The 14,777-nt window shown below is 48.0% G+C and overlaps 1 protein-coding gene across 2 annotated transcripts; it reads left to right on the top strand.

Moving 5' to 3' along the window:
- Positions 1 to 775: 775 nt before the first annotated feature.
- RBX1 (ring-box 1) lies at positions 776 to 10,558 on the top strand (the record flags this gene model as incomplete). 2 transcript variants are annotated; one of them, XM_084749120.1, is made up of 5 exons in its annotated part: positions 776 to 910; positions 2,795 to 2,873; positions 6,814 to 6,884; positions 9,534 to 9,619; positions 10,381 to 10,558. In XM_084749120.1, the coding sequence occupies exons 1-5, from the start codon at positions 833 to 835 to the stop codon at positions 10,391 to 10,393; spliced, it is 327 nt and encodes a 108-aa protein (XP_084605246.1). In that variant the 5' UTR covers positions 776 to 832. The 2 variants fall into 2 exon arrangements, with proteins under 2 accessions (XP_084605246.1, XP_084605247.1); XM_084749121.1 differs by lacking the exon at positions 10,381 to 10,558 and having other exon boundaries at positions 9,534 to 9,623.
- Between the last annotated feature and the right edge of the window lie 4,219 nt (positions 10,559 to 14,777).

The raw sequence follows: 14,777 nt of genomic DNA, 5'->3' as shown, positions 1-14,777 counted from the left end.
CCTGGTCTACAAAGTGAGTCTAGAACAGCCAAGGCTACACAGAGAAACCCTGTCTCGGAAAAGAAAAAAGAAAAAGAAAATCAGAATATCTCAACTTCAGCCACTACAGATGAACTAGTTTAAAGTGTAGTACAAGTACCAAAACTCAGATTGGAAACGGGGAGAAAAGGACCATTTAGCACTGGCCGGCTACGGAAGTTATTACAGCATCTCCCGGGCTCCTAAGAATTCTCCGTCTCTTTCTGGTGAGGAGGAGAAGGCAGAGCTACAGAACGCCTGCTCTGTTTGGTATGGGGAAGAACGTTCGTGCCTTTTCTCAACCCCCAACAAATCATTTCCCAAACTGAAATTGGGAAACTGGGGGCCCCCTAGCTCCGAAGCCCGGCCTCGCACCGCAGAAGGCCCGGGTTTCCAAAGACCCGCCCATGCCCCTGACACCGCAGCCTCGGGGGCAGCGCTGTGGGCCTGGACCAGGTATAAGTGCGGGTAAAGAAGGAAGCAGCCGCCGCCCCAGATGAAGTAGTCAGGCTGCGTGAGACCTCACGGACATTCCCACCGGCCAGCTCACGTCCCGCAGCCCCGCCCGGCCCCGCCCGACCCCACCCGGCCCCGCCTCGATCGCTCCAGCCTCCTCCCCAAGCGGAGAGCCAAAGGGAACCTCAGCCTGCGCCTTTAAGGGGCGTGGCCGCAGCCTCCGCCCCTTCTACCCGAGCGCTCCAATGAGGGGAGGGGTGCGGGAGGAGGAGCCGGGTGGGGAGGGGTGGGAGCAGGGGATGACGTCTGAGCCGGTGCGCAGGCGCAGTGGCCAGGCGCTAGGCGGTGTGTTTCCAAAATGGCGGCAGCGATGGACGTGGATACTCCCAGCGGCACCAACAGCGGCGCGGGCAAGAAGCGCTTTGAAGTGAAAAAGGTTGGGTGTCGCCAACGCCTTCCTCGGGGAAGCTAGGGAGGCACGGATCTGGCTGGCAGGCCCGAGGACGAGCCAGGCGCGGGGAAAAGGGCTTCATTTTCAGGGCGTACCTGGGACTCGGGACCGCGAAAGGAAGCCGGGGGGCGGGCCTACGGTTGATCGGCGTGACTACGGCCCACTGCCTGGGCCCACGTTAGTTTCGCTGCGGAAGCTCTAGGGCCAATCGCAGAGCTGTTTACTGGAAATACGCGGGGGTCGACTTCTGTGCGGGAGCCAAGCACATGAGCTGTCACTGACGTGACTGAGCGGTGGGGGAGGGACGGGTGGGGTTGGGTGGGATGGAGACCGGAGAAGAGGCTGCGGCGGGTGGAGGATGGGGCTGTGTGGAGAAAGCCGGGAACGTGAGATCTTGGCGTGAAGGCTTTTGAGGAGCCCTGCCGATGTTCTTGCCCCGCCCCTTGCTGGATCCCAAGACTGTTGACGCCGAGGGATCCCGTGTGGGTCCTCGATAGTATGGAGGCCTCGTTAACCTCTAAACCCGTAGTCTCCGAGTGTAAAGCTTGGTCCTGACGAGACGTCTACTGGTTGTCACACACCTTCTGTCACCCCAGGACTTCTCTAATGTCCGGGTAACCTTCTAACAACAACAAGTAACTAAAAAGCCTAGTGGGCTTTAAAAGCGAGCCCAGAACTTGCGGCATTTAGGAAGGTGGAGTGCTAATTGTTAGTGACCTCGAAACCGAAAAGCATGCGATTCCTCTTCATAATTTGCCAACGGTTTGGCAGGAAAAGTGCCCGTTCCTACCTAATTTTACGTAAACCTGTTCAAGATGAAGATCTTGAAATAGGGTGTGTGTTTTCTTATATGTTGTTTTTAGAACACGTCGCTGAGAGCAGTCCCCACCCCCACCTTTTTTTTTTTGTCTCATTGTGGCCACTGCTGCTCAGTTACAGCCAGCAGCCATATTGAAGATTAATAGATGAAGTTACTGAACTCTGAGTCCTTGAGAGGGAGGTCTGACATGTGTGTATGTTGCAGAAGCCAGATGAATGACTTTTATATCGACTTACTAGAGTTAACAAAGTAATAGTTTGGACATGTAAAAGTTGAGGACATCAGATTACTTGATAAGTGGAAAAGAAAACTGTAGTAGATTCTACTGGAGTGATGAAGCCGGGCGTGGTGGCGCACCCCTTTACTCCCAGCACTCGGGAGGCAGAGGCAGGCGGATCGCTGTGAGTTCGAGGCCAGCCTGGACTACAAAGTGAGTCCAGGACAGTCAAGGCTAACACAGAGAAACCCTGTCTCGAAAAAATGAAAACAAACAAACAAACAACAACAACAAAGAGACTGGAGTGATGGCCTTGCTCTGTGTGCTGGCACCGGGTAGGTCACTAGCCGTCCAGCTTAACCCACGATCATCCACTCTATGGTCCAGTCGGCATCTTAGTTCGTTCTGTTTGCTCTCCCTGCACTTGTGTCCGGGACTACTTGAGCAGATACTTGACACAGATTTTGAGTTCTTCCACAACTGTCAGGGAAAGCTGCACAATAATTGTAACAGTTTTATAAATTTTACTTATTTAAAGTTTGTACTTCCCTAAATCAGATGTTTAAAAATATTCCTAATTTGCTTACATTACTTTGGCTAGCTAAAGTATTTTACATTATAAGCAAACAATTAAAAACCCCCATCTTTGGATGAATTAAGAAGTATACCTGTGGTCTGTTGTTATCCTCTGAAGTAGTACAAATAGTATTGTCCAGAAACATCCTTTTTTTGCTGGGCCCTATGGCCAGGTTGTGGTAACTAAAATCTGAAATCCTATTGAGTGCATTAGATCACAAGGAAAATGCATTGTTTCCTCCCTTTCTCTTTGCAGTGGAATGCAGTGGCCCTCTGGGCCTGGGACATTGTGGTTGATAACTGTGCCATCTGCAGGAACCACATTATGGATCTTTGTAAGTAACTCAGGGAGGGTGGGGAGAAGTCGGGGTGACAGAAATGGTGGTCATCCTGATGCGTCCAGTTTCCTTCTTCACAAGGCAGGGTCAGAATCCTTAGGACTCGTGCAGCTCATCCGTTGGTGTGTTTGATACAGATTTTTGTTATTGTTTTTGGAGACAGGGTTTCTCAGTGTAGCCCTGGCTGTACTGGAACTCACTTTGTAGATTAGGCTGGCCTCAAACTTAGAGATCCACCTGCCTCTGCCTCCTGAGTTAAATTATTTTTTTTGGTTTTGTTTGTTTGTTTTCAAGACAGGGTCTCTCTGTGTAGCCTTGGCTGTCCTGGACTTGTTTTGTAGGCCAGGCAGGCCTCGAACTCACAATGATCTCCCTGCCTCTGCCTCCCGAGTGCTGGGATTAAAGGCATGTGCAACCACCACCGGGCTGAGTTAAATTGTTTTTTAAAATGATGTTTTGAGCAGGGGTGGTGGTGCATGCCTCTAATCCCAACACTCAGGAGACAGAGGCAGGTAGATCACTGAGGTCAAGGCCAGCCTGGTCTACAAAGCGAGTCCAGGGCAGCCAAGGCTACACAGAGAGACCCTGTCTCAAAAAATGATGTTTTGGAGGCATACCCAGCTCTCAGAATAAAGCCGGCAAGATCCCATTTAGAATGAGTTGTGGGCAGACTTGACATTTTTTTCTCATCTTATACAGACACAAAGGCAAAAATAATAATGAAAGAAAATAACCTTTGACCACCTTTAATCCCAGGCTGATCTCTGAATTTGAGGCCAGCCTGGTCTACAGAGCAAGTTCTAGGACAGCCATGGCTACACAAGAGAAACCCTGTTACAAAAAACAAAAAAAGAAAGAAAAAAGAAAATGGCGTTTGAAGGTAGATACGTAAGTGCGTGCCTGTAATCCGAGCGTTTGGGAGGGGCAGCAGGAATATAGTGGTGAATCACAAGCCTGACGGAGCTACTAAGATTTGAACTACAGTACTCTGGGCTTGTTTGGTTTTTGGCTTTGTTTTTTGTTGTTGTTTTGTTTGGTTTTTGGTTCTTGGGTTCTCTGTGTGGGCTTGGCTGACCTGGACTTACTTTGTAGACCAGGCTGGCCTCGAACTTGGAGAAAGCTGCGTGCCTCTGCCTCCCCAGTGCTGGGATTACAGGCATGCACCACCATGACCAGCCTATTTTTAGGATTTTGTTTTGTTTTGTTTGTTTGTTTGTTTGTTTTGTTTTTGGAGGCAGGGTTTCTTTGTGTAACAAACAGCCCTCACTGTCCAGGAATCCACTCTGAACTACAGTACTCTTATCTAAGCTAGTTTTTGGTTGGCAAAATTTATAGACACAGGCTAAGCCAGGTGTAGTGGCGCAGGCCTTTAATCCCAGCACTGGGGAGGCAGAGGCAGGTGGATCACTGTGAGTTTGAGGCCAGCGTGCTCTACAAATGAGGCTAGGACAGCCAAGGCTAACACAGACAGACCCTGTCTCGAAAAACCAAAAGTAAATAAATAAATAAATAATTTATAATCACAGGCTCAGGAGATAAGAGCACTGGCTGCTCTTCCAGAGGACCCAGGTTCAGTTCCCAGCACCCAAATATAGGCTTACCATGGTCTGGTCACTTCAGTTCCAGGGTGTCCAACACCTTCTGGTCTCCAACGGCAGCAGGCACACTCTGGTGGAGGCAAAACACCCCTACACCTTAAATAAATAAGTGAATAAATTATAAAGTAAGTGATAGCCCTTTATAATCTCAAGTCTACGTTTGCAGGTTCAAACAGTGTCATGTCCTAGCATGTGTGTGTGCTTGTGTGCCTGTGAGACAATGTGTATGTCCCACACACTTTTCATTTACGAGGGCGCACGTGGCCGCTGGCACTGCTCTCAGATATTCCCAAGCCGTGCTGTAGTGCCCTGTATGTCCCTAGTTTAGATAGTTCCCTGTTTTGTTCCTGTTGTTTACTGCTCTGATAGTGGCTAGTACATACTAAACCTGCCCTGGGTGTTTGCTAGATGAATGACAGGACCCAGTGGTGTTTACAGCCTATGATCCCTTCAGCTTGCAAAGCAGGAATCAGGTTTTGTGTTGAAAAGCACTTGTGACATCTGCTGGTAGCTGCGGTGGCTGAGAGTTTCTTTGAACTTAGACTTTTGCTTTTTTATGCTACCGTGAGAGTGGATCAGCCTCCATGTTTAATACAGATGGAGGAACCCATCTCTGAAACACAGCAGCTTAAACACCGGGTGGGGAGTGGGGTCTCTGTTTCTTGTATTTTCACAAGTTGCATCCAGAGAAAATGTTATTTCTTTGGGGCTCTCATCTAGGAATAGTAAAGGGCATTACAGTGCTCAGAGCGCACTTCCAAGAGGACAGCGAAAGCACTAGTGTGTTTTCCCACTAGACATTGATTTGCCTCATAATATGGTATATCTACGTATAATGTGTGTACACACACACACACACACACACACACACACACACACACACACACGAGCGCGCGCGTCAGGGTTTCTCTTTAGCCTTGGCTGTCTTGGACTCACTTTGTAGACCAGGCTGTCCTCCAAGTCACAGGGATCCCCCCGCCTCTGCCCCTCTGAGTGCTGGGATTACAGGTGAGTGCCACCATACAAGCTCTGTTTTGGTTTTTTGATTGATTTTTGCTTTAATGCTGTTGTTTTGGTTTTGGTTTGGCTTTTTTTGAAATGGCTTTATAACCAGGCTGGCCTGGAACCCTGTGTGTTGCCCAGGCTGGCTACAACTTCATGATCCTGCTGCTCTGCTTCTCTCAAAATATGCTCAAAAATGTCACATGATGTAAAATAATGAGCTTCCATAACAAAAACGTGTGACAGATCTGAGTATAACAGTATATATATATTTGGAATCCCAGCACTTGGGAGGTGGAGGCAGGAAGATTAGGAGTTCAAAGTCATCGTTGGTGACATAGCAAACTCAAGGCAGCTGGAGACTGTGACTCTGTATGTGTGTAGCTGGCTCAGAAAATCAAAATAAGAAAGCCAGTCAGTGGTGGTGCGCACCTTTAATCTCAGCACTTGGGAGGCAAATACAAGCAGATCCCTATGAATTGGAGGCCAGCCTGGTCTACTCAGTGAGTTCCAGGACAGCCAAGGCTACACAGAGAAACTCTGTCTTGAAAAACAAAAACAAAAAAAATAGAATCCTGCTGGTGAGATCTCCCTCCACCTCTAAAGTGCTGGGAAAGTAGGCATGCACCACTATATTCATCTTGATTTGAGTATCTGAGTTTGAGGGGCGCGGCTGTCCATTGTTGTTTTGTTTGAGATAAGGTCTCATTGTATAGTCCAGGCTAGCCTGGAACTCAGCATCACTCTGACTGTCTCTGCCTCCCAAGAGCTGAATTACAGGCCTGAGCGCCCAGGCCCAGCCCCAGTAAATTCCTGACTGTAGAGCACTGACCTTAGAGTCTCTCACAGCCATGCTTTAGTGACTCTGAACAGCAGAAGCAGGTCAGTGATTTCAAACCTGGCCTCTGGTCTCTGAGGGGTGGGGAAAGGACCAACCGTCAGGCCAGTAATACCTCAGCATTTTCTACATCCCACCCGCTAGTCTGACATAGCTGTACCACACTGACTAGTCTAACCTAAACTCAGAAGGGACACTATTTAGTTGCCATCTTCACAACGCTTTGTCAATGTACCGTCACTTTCTGCTTTGCTCATCTTGAAAATCATTAGGGGGAACAAATGAGTAAGTAGCCCAAGCTATCCTCAGACTCACAGAGATCCCCCTGCCTCTGCCTCCCAAGGGCTGGGACTATAGGTTTGAGCCACCACACAGCTCTCTTCACCTTTTTCACCATCCACTGAAAACAGTTCGTGGCCAGTTACCTGCTTGAGGACCTGGCTGGCTGGGTTGAAGCTGCTGCCCCCAGGTCAGTGATGCTCTTCCCTTGTTCCCACAGGCATCGAATGTCAGGCCAACCAGGCGTCCGCTACCTCTGAAGAGTGTACCGTTGCATGGGGAGTCTGTAACGTAAGGAACCGTCTTTGCTGTGGGTGGCTTATGCATGCATTGCTGCTTTTCCTGCTTTGCCAGTCTTGAAATTTAGTAGGGGAAGAATGAGTAGCCCACCTTTCTACCAAATTATACAAATTGTAAAAGCAGATTTTAAATCTTGTGGTATTTAGTTTTGACCAGATAAACAGTGGTTATACAAAGAAATACTTGTTTGTCGTAATTGCTAAGTGGACCCACTTTTCTAAGCAATCTTTTGGGGTTTTTTTGTTTTGTTTGTTTGTTTGGGCTGTTTGTTTGTTATTTTGGTTTTTTGAGACAGGGTTTCTCTGTGTAGCCTTGACTGTCCCAGACTCACTTTGTAAACCAGGCTAGCCTCAAACTCACAGCGGTTGGCCTGCCTCTGCCTCCCAAGTGCTGGGATTAAAGGCGTGCGCAACCACCACCCAGCATGGCACAATTACAGTCTTAGTTATATGAGCTGGAAGTGGCCAGTCAGGCCCAGGATGCACAGCTTCCATTGTGACGCAGGGAATTACAGGTGCTGGGGCTGCTGTCTGACTTGCTAGTAACTTTGTCAGAACATTTAACGTCTCTGCTCCTGGTTTCCCTCAAGTAAAACATGGCTAATAATGAAACTGTAAGCAAGATTAAATGATTTAACTCTTAAAAGTGCTTAGAGGAGGCCGGGCGTGGTGGCGCACGCTTTTAATTCCAGCACTCGGGAGGCAGAGGCAGGCGGATCGCTGTGAGTTCGAGGCCAGCCTGGTCTACAAAGTGAGTCCAGGATAGTCAAGGCTACACAGAGAAACCCTGTCTCAAAACACCAAAAAAATAAAAATAAAAAAATAAAAAAGGCTTTAAAAAAAAAAGTGCTTAGAGGGCCAGTGAGATGGCTCAGTGGATAAAGGGCCTTGCGCCAAGCCTCAGCTTGCGTTCTGGGACCACATGGTAGAAAGAGAGCTGAATCCCACAGGCTGTCCTCCTAACTGACACACAGTGCACACCGAATAAATAGATGTCCTGGAAGTGCTTAGGGTGGATCCTAGGACATAGTACGCAGATACGTTTGTTAAGTAAGCTAAAGGAGGGGGATCAGCAGTTAAGGGCACACACTGCTCAGCCCAGCAGGCGGCTCCCAGTGTGCCCTGCCTGGCTCTCTGCCCTCTGTAGGCACCTGCACATGCCCATAGCAGACACGTGTGTACACCTAATTTAAATAATAATGTTTATCTATTCATTTATTTATTTACTTACTTATTTACTGGTTTTTTGAGACAAAGTTTCTCTGTGTAGTTATGGCTGTCCTAGACTCACTCTGTAGACCAGACTGGCCTCGAACTCACAAAGACCCGCCTGCCTCTGCCTCCCAAGTGCTGGGAGCGCCACCACACCCAGCTTAAATAATAATCTTTAAAAGAAAGCGAAGTGAATCTAGCTTTGGGGATGGCCATTACTAGTGCTCAGTGCTTGGCTGTGGCCGAAGGCTGTACCCCTTCCTGCCCCCTCCTCCATCTCCCTCAGACCCTATGGCCACTTCACAGCCCGCAGTAGCCAAAGGTTGAGTTGAACATTCATGGAGATAGAGGAACTACATTGGGTGCTTTGCCCGCACTACTTTCAGACTGATGGTAACATTGTTCTGTACGAAGGGAAAGGGGATGAGCCTGCTGAGGTGGTTCATGGGTGAAAGTGTTTAGTGCTAAGCCTGACAACCAGAGCTCAGTCTTTGGAACCCTGTGGTAGAAGGAAAGAACTGCTTCCACAGGTTACCCTCTGAGCTCCGTGCAAACATAAGTAAACATAATTTTAAATTTTTATTTATTTAGACATTCACTTTGTAGCCCTAGCTGTACCTGCCTCCAGGTACTGGGATTAAGGAATGTGCCACTTCCTGGCTTTTAGAGTCAGGTATGATAGTACACGCCTAATCTCAGTTCTCTGGAGGCAGAGACAGGCAGATCCCCAAGTTCAGGGTCAGCCAGGACTACACAGAGACAGCATGTCTTGAAAACAAAGCAAATTTAGATAAAAATGACTTTGTTCAGGTAGCTTATGTAAAGGAGAGCCTGGCATGCTATGCCAGAAGCCACCACACTGGGCTGCAGTGCTAGTTTTGGGTCTTGCATGAACCAGCTCTGTTAGTCGAGTCATTTGTCTGTGAGGCTCCATTTCCTGTCTGCAAGCTACAGATAGTAATGTCTGTGCACCCTGCTCTCCAGGGCTGCAGTGGCAGAGGCAGGCGCATCACTGTGAGTCTACAAAGCAAGTCCAGGATAGCCAAGACTACACAGTGAAACCCTATCTGGGGGTGGGGTGGAGGGAGAGTCTGAAAGGACAGAATCTTCTAGAAAGTTGTTTCAGAGAAAGAAGAGTAATCTTTTCTCACACTTGAAGTCTGTGTGATCAGGACCTCCTTTCTCAGGGAAGTAGAAGCATCCTGTTAGCAGCCGAATGGCACCAGGATCCACATTCCCTCAAAGAGACAGGCCCTCACTGCCAGAATGGGCTCCTGGTAGTCTCTTCAGCAGTGAAGGCGTGTTGTTGTGTTCTGTGGGAAACGCCCTTACCAGGAAGAGGGTTCCGAGATGTCGGCTGTGATGCTGCCCTCTCATCCAAGGCAGCTGGTGGCGGCAGTGACATGTAACACTTTGTCTTTTCTTTCAGCATGCTTTCCATTTCCACTGCATCTCTCGGTGGCTCAAAACGAGGCAGGTGTGTCCATTGGACAACAGAGAGTGGGAATTCCAAAAGTAGGTGTTTCTCCCTGTTTGGGGTTCTATGTCTGGGTCTTCTGCTTTGTGTTTCCCCTACTGGCCTAAAGCTGAAAGCAGCTAGAGTGGTGGTGGAGCATTGCGGGGGGCCTGGGGGATGTTGAGACAAGGCCTCTCTGTGTAGCCCTGGCTGTCTTCTTACTCTTTCTGTAGACCAGGCTGGCCTCGAACTCACAGAGATCTACCTGCTCTGCCTTCTGAGCTCTGGGATTAAAGCTGTGCGCCACTATACCTTATTTTATGTGTTTGGGGTTTGGGGTCTCTTTAGTGTAGCCATGGCTGCCCTTTGGGAATTCCTCCTACCTCTGCCTTCTCGGTGCAGAGATCACAAGTGTGCTCACCAAAACCCACTCCTGTTGTTTGAAGTTTTTCCCCCCCTTGGGACAGCATCTCTTTCTATAATTCAGGCTGGCCTCAAGTTTATGAGGACCCTCCCACCTCAGCCTTCTGAGCCCAGTGCCTCAAGTGCCAAATCACTTTGCCTTATCTCAGCTGATTGTGTTACCAAACTTACAGCAAATCAGTTACCTTTTCATTAATAAACAAAGCATGCTAGAGCATGTCTTTGATCCCAGAATTTGAATTTGAGGCCAGCTTGGTATACAAAGTGAGTTTCAAGATAGCCAGGGCTACACAGAGAAACCCTGTCTCCAAAAACAAAAGCAAAAAAATGTGTATTGAATAGGTTTTATGGCTTTAACTCTCCAGGATCCTAATGGGGTGATTTGTTTGTCTTTCAGGTATGGGCACTAGGAAAGACCTGCTGTACCGCCCATTCCTCATTGCTCCTTCAGTCACCTGCCTTCCCGTTAGTTAGCAGATAGAAAAACCATGGTTTTCTTCCTTTCCTTTGTCTTTGGAGTTCGCTGTTTCCACAGCCATATTTTTTTGTGTGTCAAATAAAGTCGTTAAGTTCCAGTATGGTTGCTGTCTTACGTATGTGGAAAGAGGGATCTAAGAAGGGACCTCTTCAAAGCCAGAAAGCCAGCCTCGAAAAGTGCACTGTTCCTCACCAGAACAGTGTCCTGCAGTGCATCATCTCAAGGTCACAAGGAACCTGTTGAAGTGTGGGTCACTAGCACCCAGAAACGCCTCAGGCTCTGTCTTCCTTCTGAGATGGCACCCAGCAGCTGAATGAGGAAGGAAGGATATGGCAGCCTTGGACCAACCAGATTGGCTGTGGACTTCCTTCGCCTCTCATGAGGGAATCTAAGAACAAGTAAATGGTAGCAAGCTGGCGAGAAAAGGGCTTTGTGAGCTTACAACACTACAGGGCTAGTGCTGATTGTGTATGGCATGTTGCATTCTCTAGAACAATCGTTTACCCAAAAAATCCTGCTAGGTAATCTTGGCTGGCACTAGAGTAATTTTAAATTTTGTTGTTTGGACAGTTTGAAAATGTATGCCTTTAATCCCAGCACTCGGGAGGCAGAGGCAGGTGGATTGCTGTGAGTTCAAGGCCAGCCAAGAGTCCATCCAGGACAGCCAAGGCCACACAGAGAAACCCTGTGTCAAAAAACAAAACAAAAAAAGACCCTGGGTTCAATTGCTGGCATGAATAAGTAGAAAGAACTCTTCCGATGGAATTGAGTGCTCCGGTTTCCTTTAAACATGCTCGGCCGAGGAAAGAGCTGCCACCCTGATGCTAACTCAGTGGCTGCAGTCCCTTCTGAGAAGCTTTTGTTGCGTGGTTTTCATGTGCCTAATGGTTCTGCAGAGGTCCTGAAATCCTTCCTTGCTCCAGTGCAATTGCAGGTGAAAGCGTTCTTCACTTAACTCCAACTGTTTTCTGTTAGGCAGAAAAAGATTGCAAAAATGTGAAACAATCCTGTCTTCTGTTTTGCTTTGTTTTCAAAGTTAATTTTAATAAAAATATGTTAACATATGATGTTTCTGGATGTTTTTTGTTTTGTTTTTCTAGACAGGGTTTTTCTTTTCTTTTTTCTTTCTTTATTATGTATGCAACATCCTATCTGCATGTGTGCCTGGCCACCAGAAGAGGTCACCAGATCTCATTATAGAAAGTTATGAGCCACCATGTGGTTGCTGGAAATTGAACTCAAGACCCCTGGAAGAGCAGATAGTGCTGTGCTCTTAACCACTGAGCCATCGCTCCAGCCCACTATCTTTTGTTTTGTTTCTGTTTGTTTGTTTGTTTGTTTGTTTTTGAGACAAGGTTTCTCTGTGTAGCCTTGGCTGTCCTAGACTCCCTTTGTAGACCAAGCTGGCCTCGAACTTACATCAATCCACCTGCTTTTGCTTCCCGAGTGCTGGGATTAAAGCACCAAGCCTGGCAGGTTTTTTGTTTGTTTTTAATATCATTCTCAAGATGACATTTCTGCCGTTTAGAAAATACCTTTTTGTTTATTTTTGTTCTTTTGAGACAGGGTTTCTCTGTGTAGCCCTGGCTGTCCTGGACTCACTTTGTAGACCAGGCTAGCCTCAAACTCACAGGGATCCTCCTGCCTCTACCTCCCCAGTGCTGTGATTAAAGGCATGAGTCACCATGCCCAGCTGAAAATACCTCTCCCCCCCCCCCCCAGCCTCCATTTTATGGGTGGCAGCGCAGATGCTCATGGGTTAGTGTGCATGTGGAGGTTGCTACTGGGTTTGACAACCGGTTAGATGGCCTAGGTTCCTCCTGCTTCTGCCGCCCACCGCTACACCTGATTATGTGGGTGCTGGGCACTAAACTCCGGTTTGCAAGGCAGGCGCTTTGCTGACAGCCATCTCCACAGCTTCAGCTTTCTCAGTTTGATACCCATTGTGTCTATAATGTGTAGTCATGTCCTCTGAGCAAAGAGGCCACCATTTCCCTCGGGTCATCAGTGCTTGCCTGCAAGAGGCCTGTGTGTTCCCTCAGAGGATCAGGTGGGAAGGAACAGGTGAGATTGCCGCCACCTTCCAGCTGTTTGTATGCAATTCTCCAGTTGCTGTCAGTGCTAGTGGCCTGGGGGAATCCCTGGGGCTTCTATACAGGATGCTGAACTGAAAGCGAGAAGCAGGCATCCTTGCTGTGCAGAAGACGCCCAGTGTGGATGCTTTGGGATTGCCCACACTTTGGCCAGTAACCCCATATTCAATAAGTAAGCCCCAATAAACTCACTGGTTTCCTAAAGTGAACTTGGGTGGAATGGGACTTTGTCAGTGTAGGGTACGTGTTTATGTCTCCACAGGAAAGAATTCTCCCAACATGTAGATAAGTACAAATTTTTGGGTTCTCAGTTTTTAGGATCTTGCTGTTTGGTTTTGGAGGGTTTTGTTGTTACTTGTTTTTAGGCAGGGCTGGTCTGGAACTTACTATGTAGACCAGGCTGGCTTCAAACTCACACAGATTTTTAATTTTTACTTTTAGGATCCTAAAGGGATAATGGAGACTAGGAGTCATGCAAACCTCTAGTAATGAAGAACTTCGGAGTCTAAGGTGGATAACCCGCCCTGAGCGCCAGCTATGTAACAGGTGCTCACCTGGAGGCAGCTGTAGCCATTTTGGTTACATTGCAGGACTGCCACCTTCACCAGAAACATCTTTACACCGGTCCAGTTGGCATTCAAGCTGCATAAATAATCTGGGCAAATATGTTTGTTGCTCATCACCCAGGCGACAGCATTGGAACATACCCCTCTCAAAAACAACTGGGCTGCTAGGTGGTGATGGCGCACGCCTTTAATCCCAGCACTTGGGAGGCAGGGGCAAGTGGATCGCTGTGAGTTCGAGGCCAGCCTGGTCTACAAAGTAAATCTATGACAGCCAGGCTACACAGAGAAACAAAACAAACTGGGCTAGAAACATGTCCAAACACATTGTAACTGGTGGGGGTGGGCAGGGTGCGCTGACTACAGGTTTTCTCTGTAGTCCTGTCCTGGCTGTCCTGGAACTCACCAGGCTGGCCTTGAACTCAGAGATCATCTGCCTCTGCCTCCCAAGTGCTGGGATTAAAGGCCTGCACCCCAGCTCTTGGGATTCGGAGGCAGGAAGATCAAAAGTTCAAGGTCATTTTGGCTACATAGTAAATTAAGGCTAGGCTGAGCTACATGACATGAGACCCTGTCTAAAAAAAATCCAAGCTGGGTGGTGGTGGCGCATGTCTTTAATCCCAGCACTCGGGAGGCAGAGGCAGGTGGATTACTGGGAATTCAAGGCCAGCCTGGTCTACAGAGCGAGTCCAGGGTAGCCAAGACTACACAGAGAAACTCTGTCTCAAAACAAAACAAAACAAAACAAAACAAAAATAACTAAAAAAACAAAACAAAACAACCCATTACAGATAAGTACTGTGTAGAGGCCTGTGTGGGTGTGCCATGGCACACATGTAGATATCAGAAAATGACACCCAGGACTGAGCTTTCTTCCTCCATCATCTTATCTAAGGGCTCAAACTCTGTAAGTTCTAGGTCACAGAAAGTCTCCATGATCTCAGCTGAAGTGTCTGGACAAAGTGAACTTGACACTTGACCAAGAGGGTGTTACTGGACGAACACAAGGAGGCAAGAAAGTGGTACCTGTGTCTCTTCCCAATTGGCCAGTCTCAAAAGAATTGGCACACAGGAAGGGGGAAGAGGCCACCGCTGCAGAACATCAAATCCCTAGAACTGAGCAGTAGGTCTTTCAAGTAGTTTTTACTGGTTGGGGAAGATTGAAACAATTTCATTTACATGTAAGTTTTTTGTTGTTGGTTTGGTTTGGTTTTTTTGAAACAGGGTTTCCCTGTGTAGCCTTGGCCGTCCTGGAACTCACTCTGTAGACCAGGCTGGCCTCAAACTCAGAGATCTGCCCGCCTTTGCCTCCCATGCTGGAATTAAAGCTGTGTGCCAACCACACCTGGCTTTGGTTTGGCTTTATTGTTTTTGAGACAGGGTTTCTCTGTGTAGCCCTGGCTGTCCTGGAACTCACTTTGTAGACCAGGCTGCCTCTGCCTCCTGAGCACTGATACTAAAGGTTTGTGCCACCATGTCCAGCTAGAAGTAATTTTTTTTTTTTTTTTTGGTTTTTTGAGACAGGGTCTCTCTGTGTAGCCCTGGCTGTTCTAGACTCATTTTGTGGACCAGGCTGGCCTTGAATTCACAGCGATCCACCAGCCTCTGCCTCGAAAGTGCAGGGATTAAAGGCACGTGCCACCACGCCCGGCCTAGAAGT

Source organism: Acomys minous (genome assembly GCF_964271855.1).
Source record: "Acomys minous genome assembly, chromosome: 12".
In the NCBI taxonomy this organism is placed as follows: domain Eukaryota; kingdom Metazoa; phylum Chordata; class Mammalia; order Rodentia; family Muridae; genus Acomys; species Acomys minous.
This window is presented reverse-complemented; position numbering and strand designations above follow the sequence as displayed.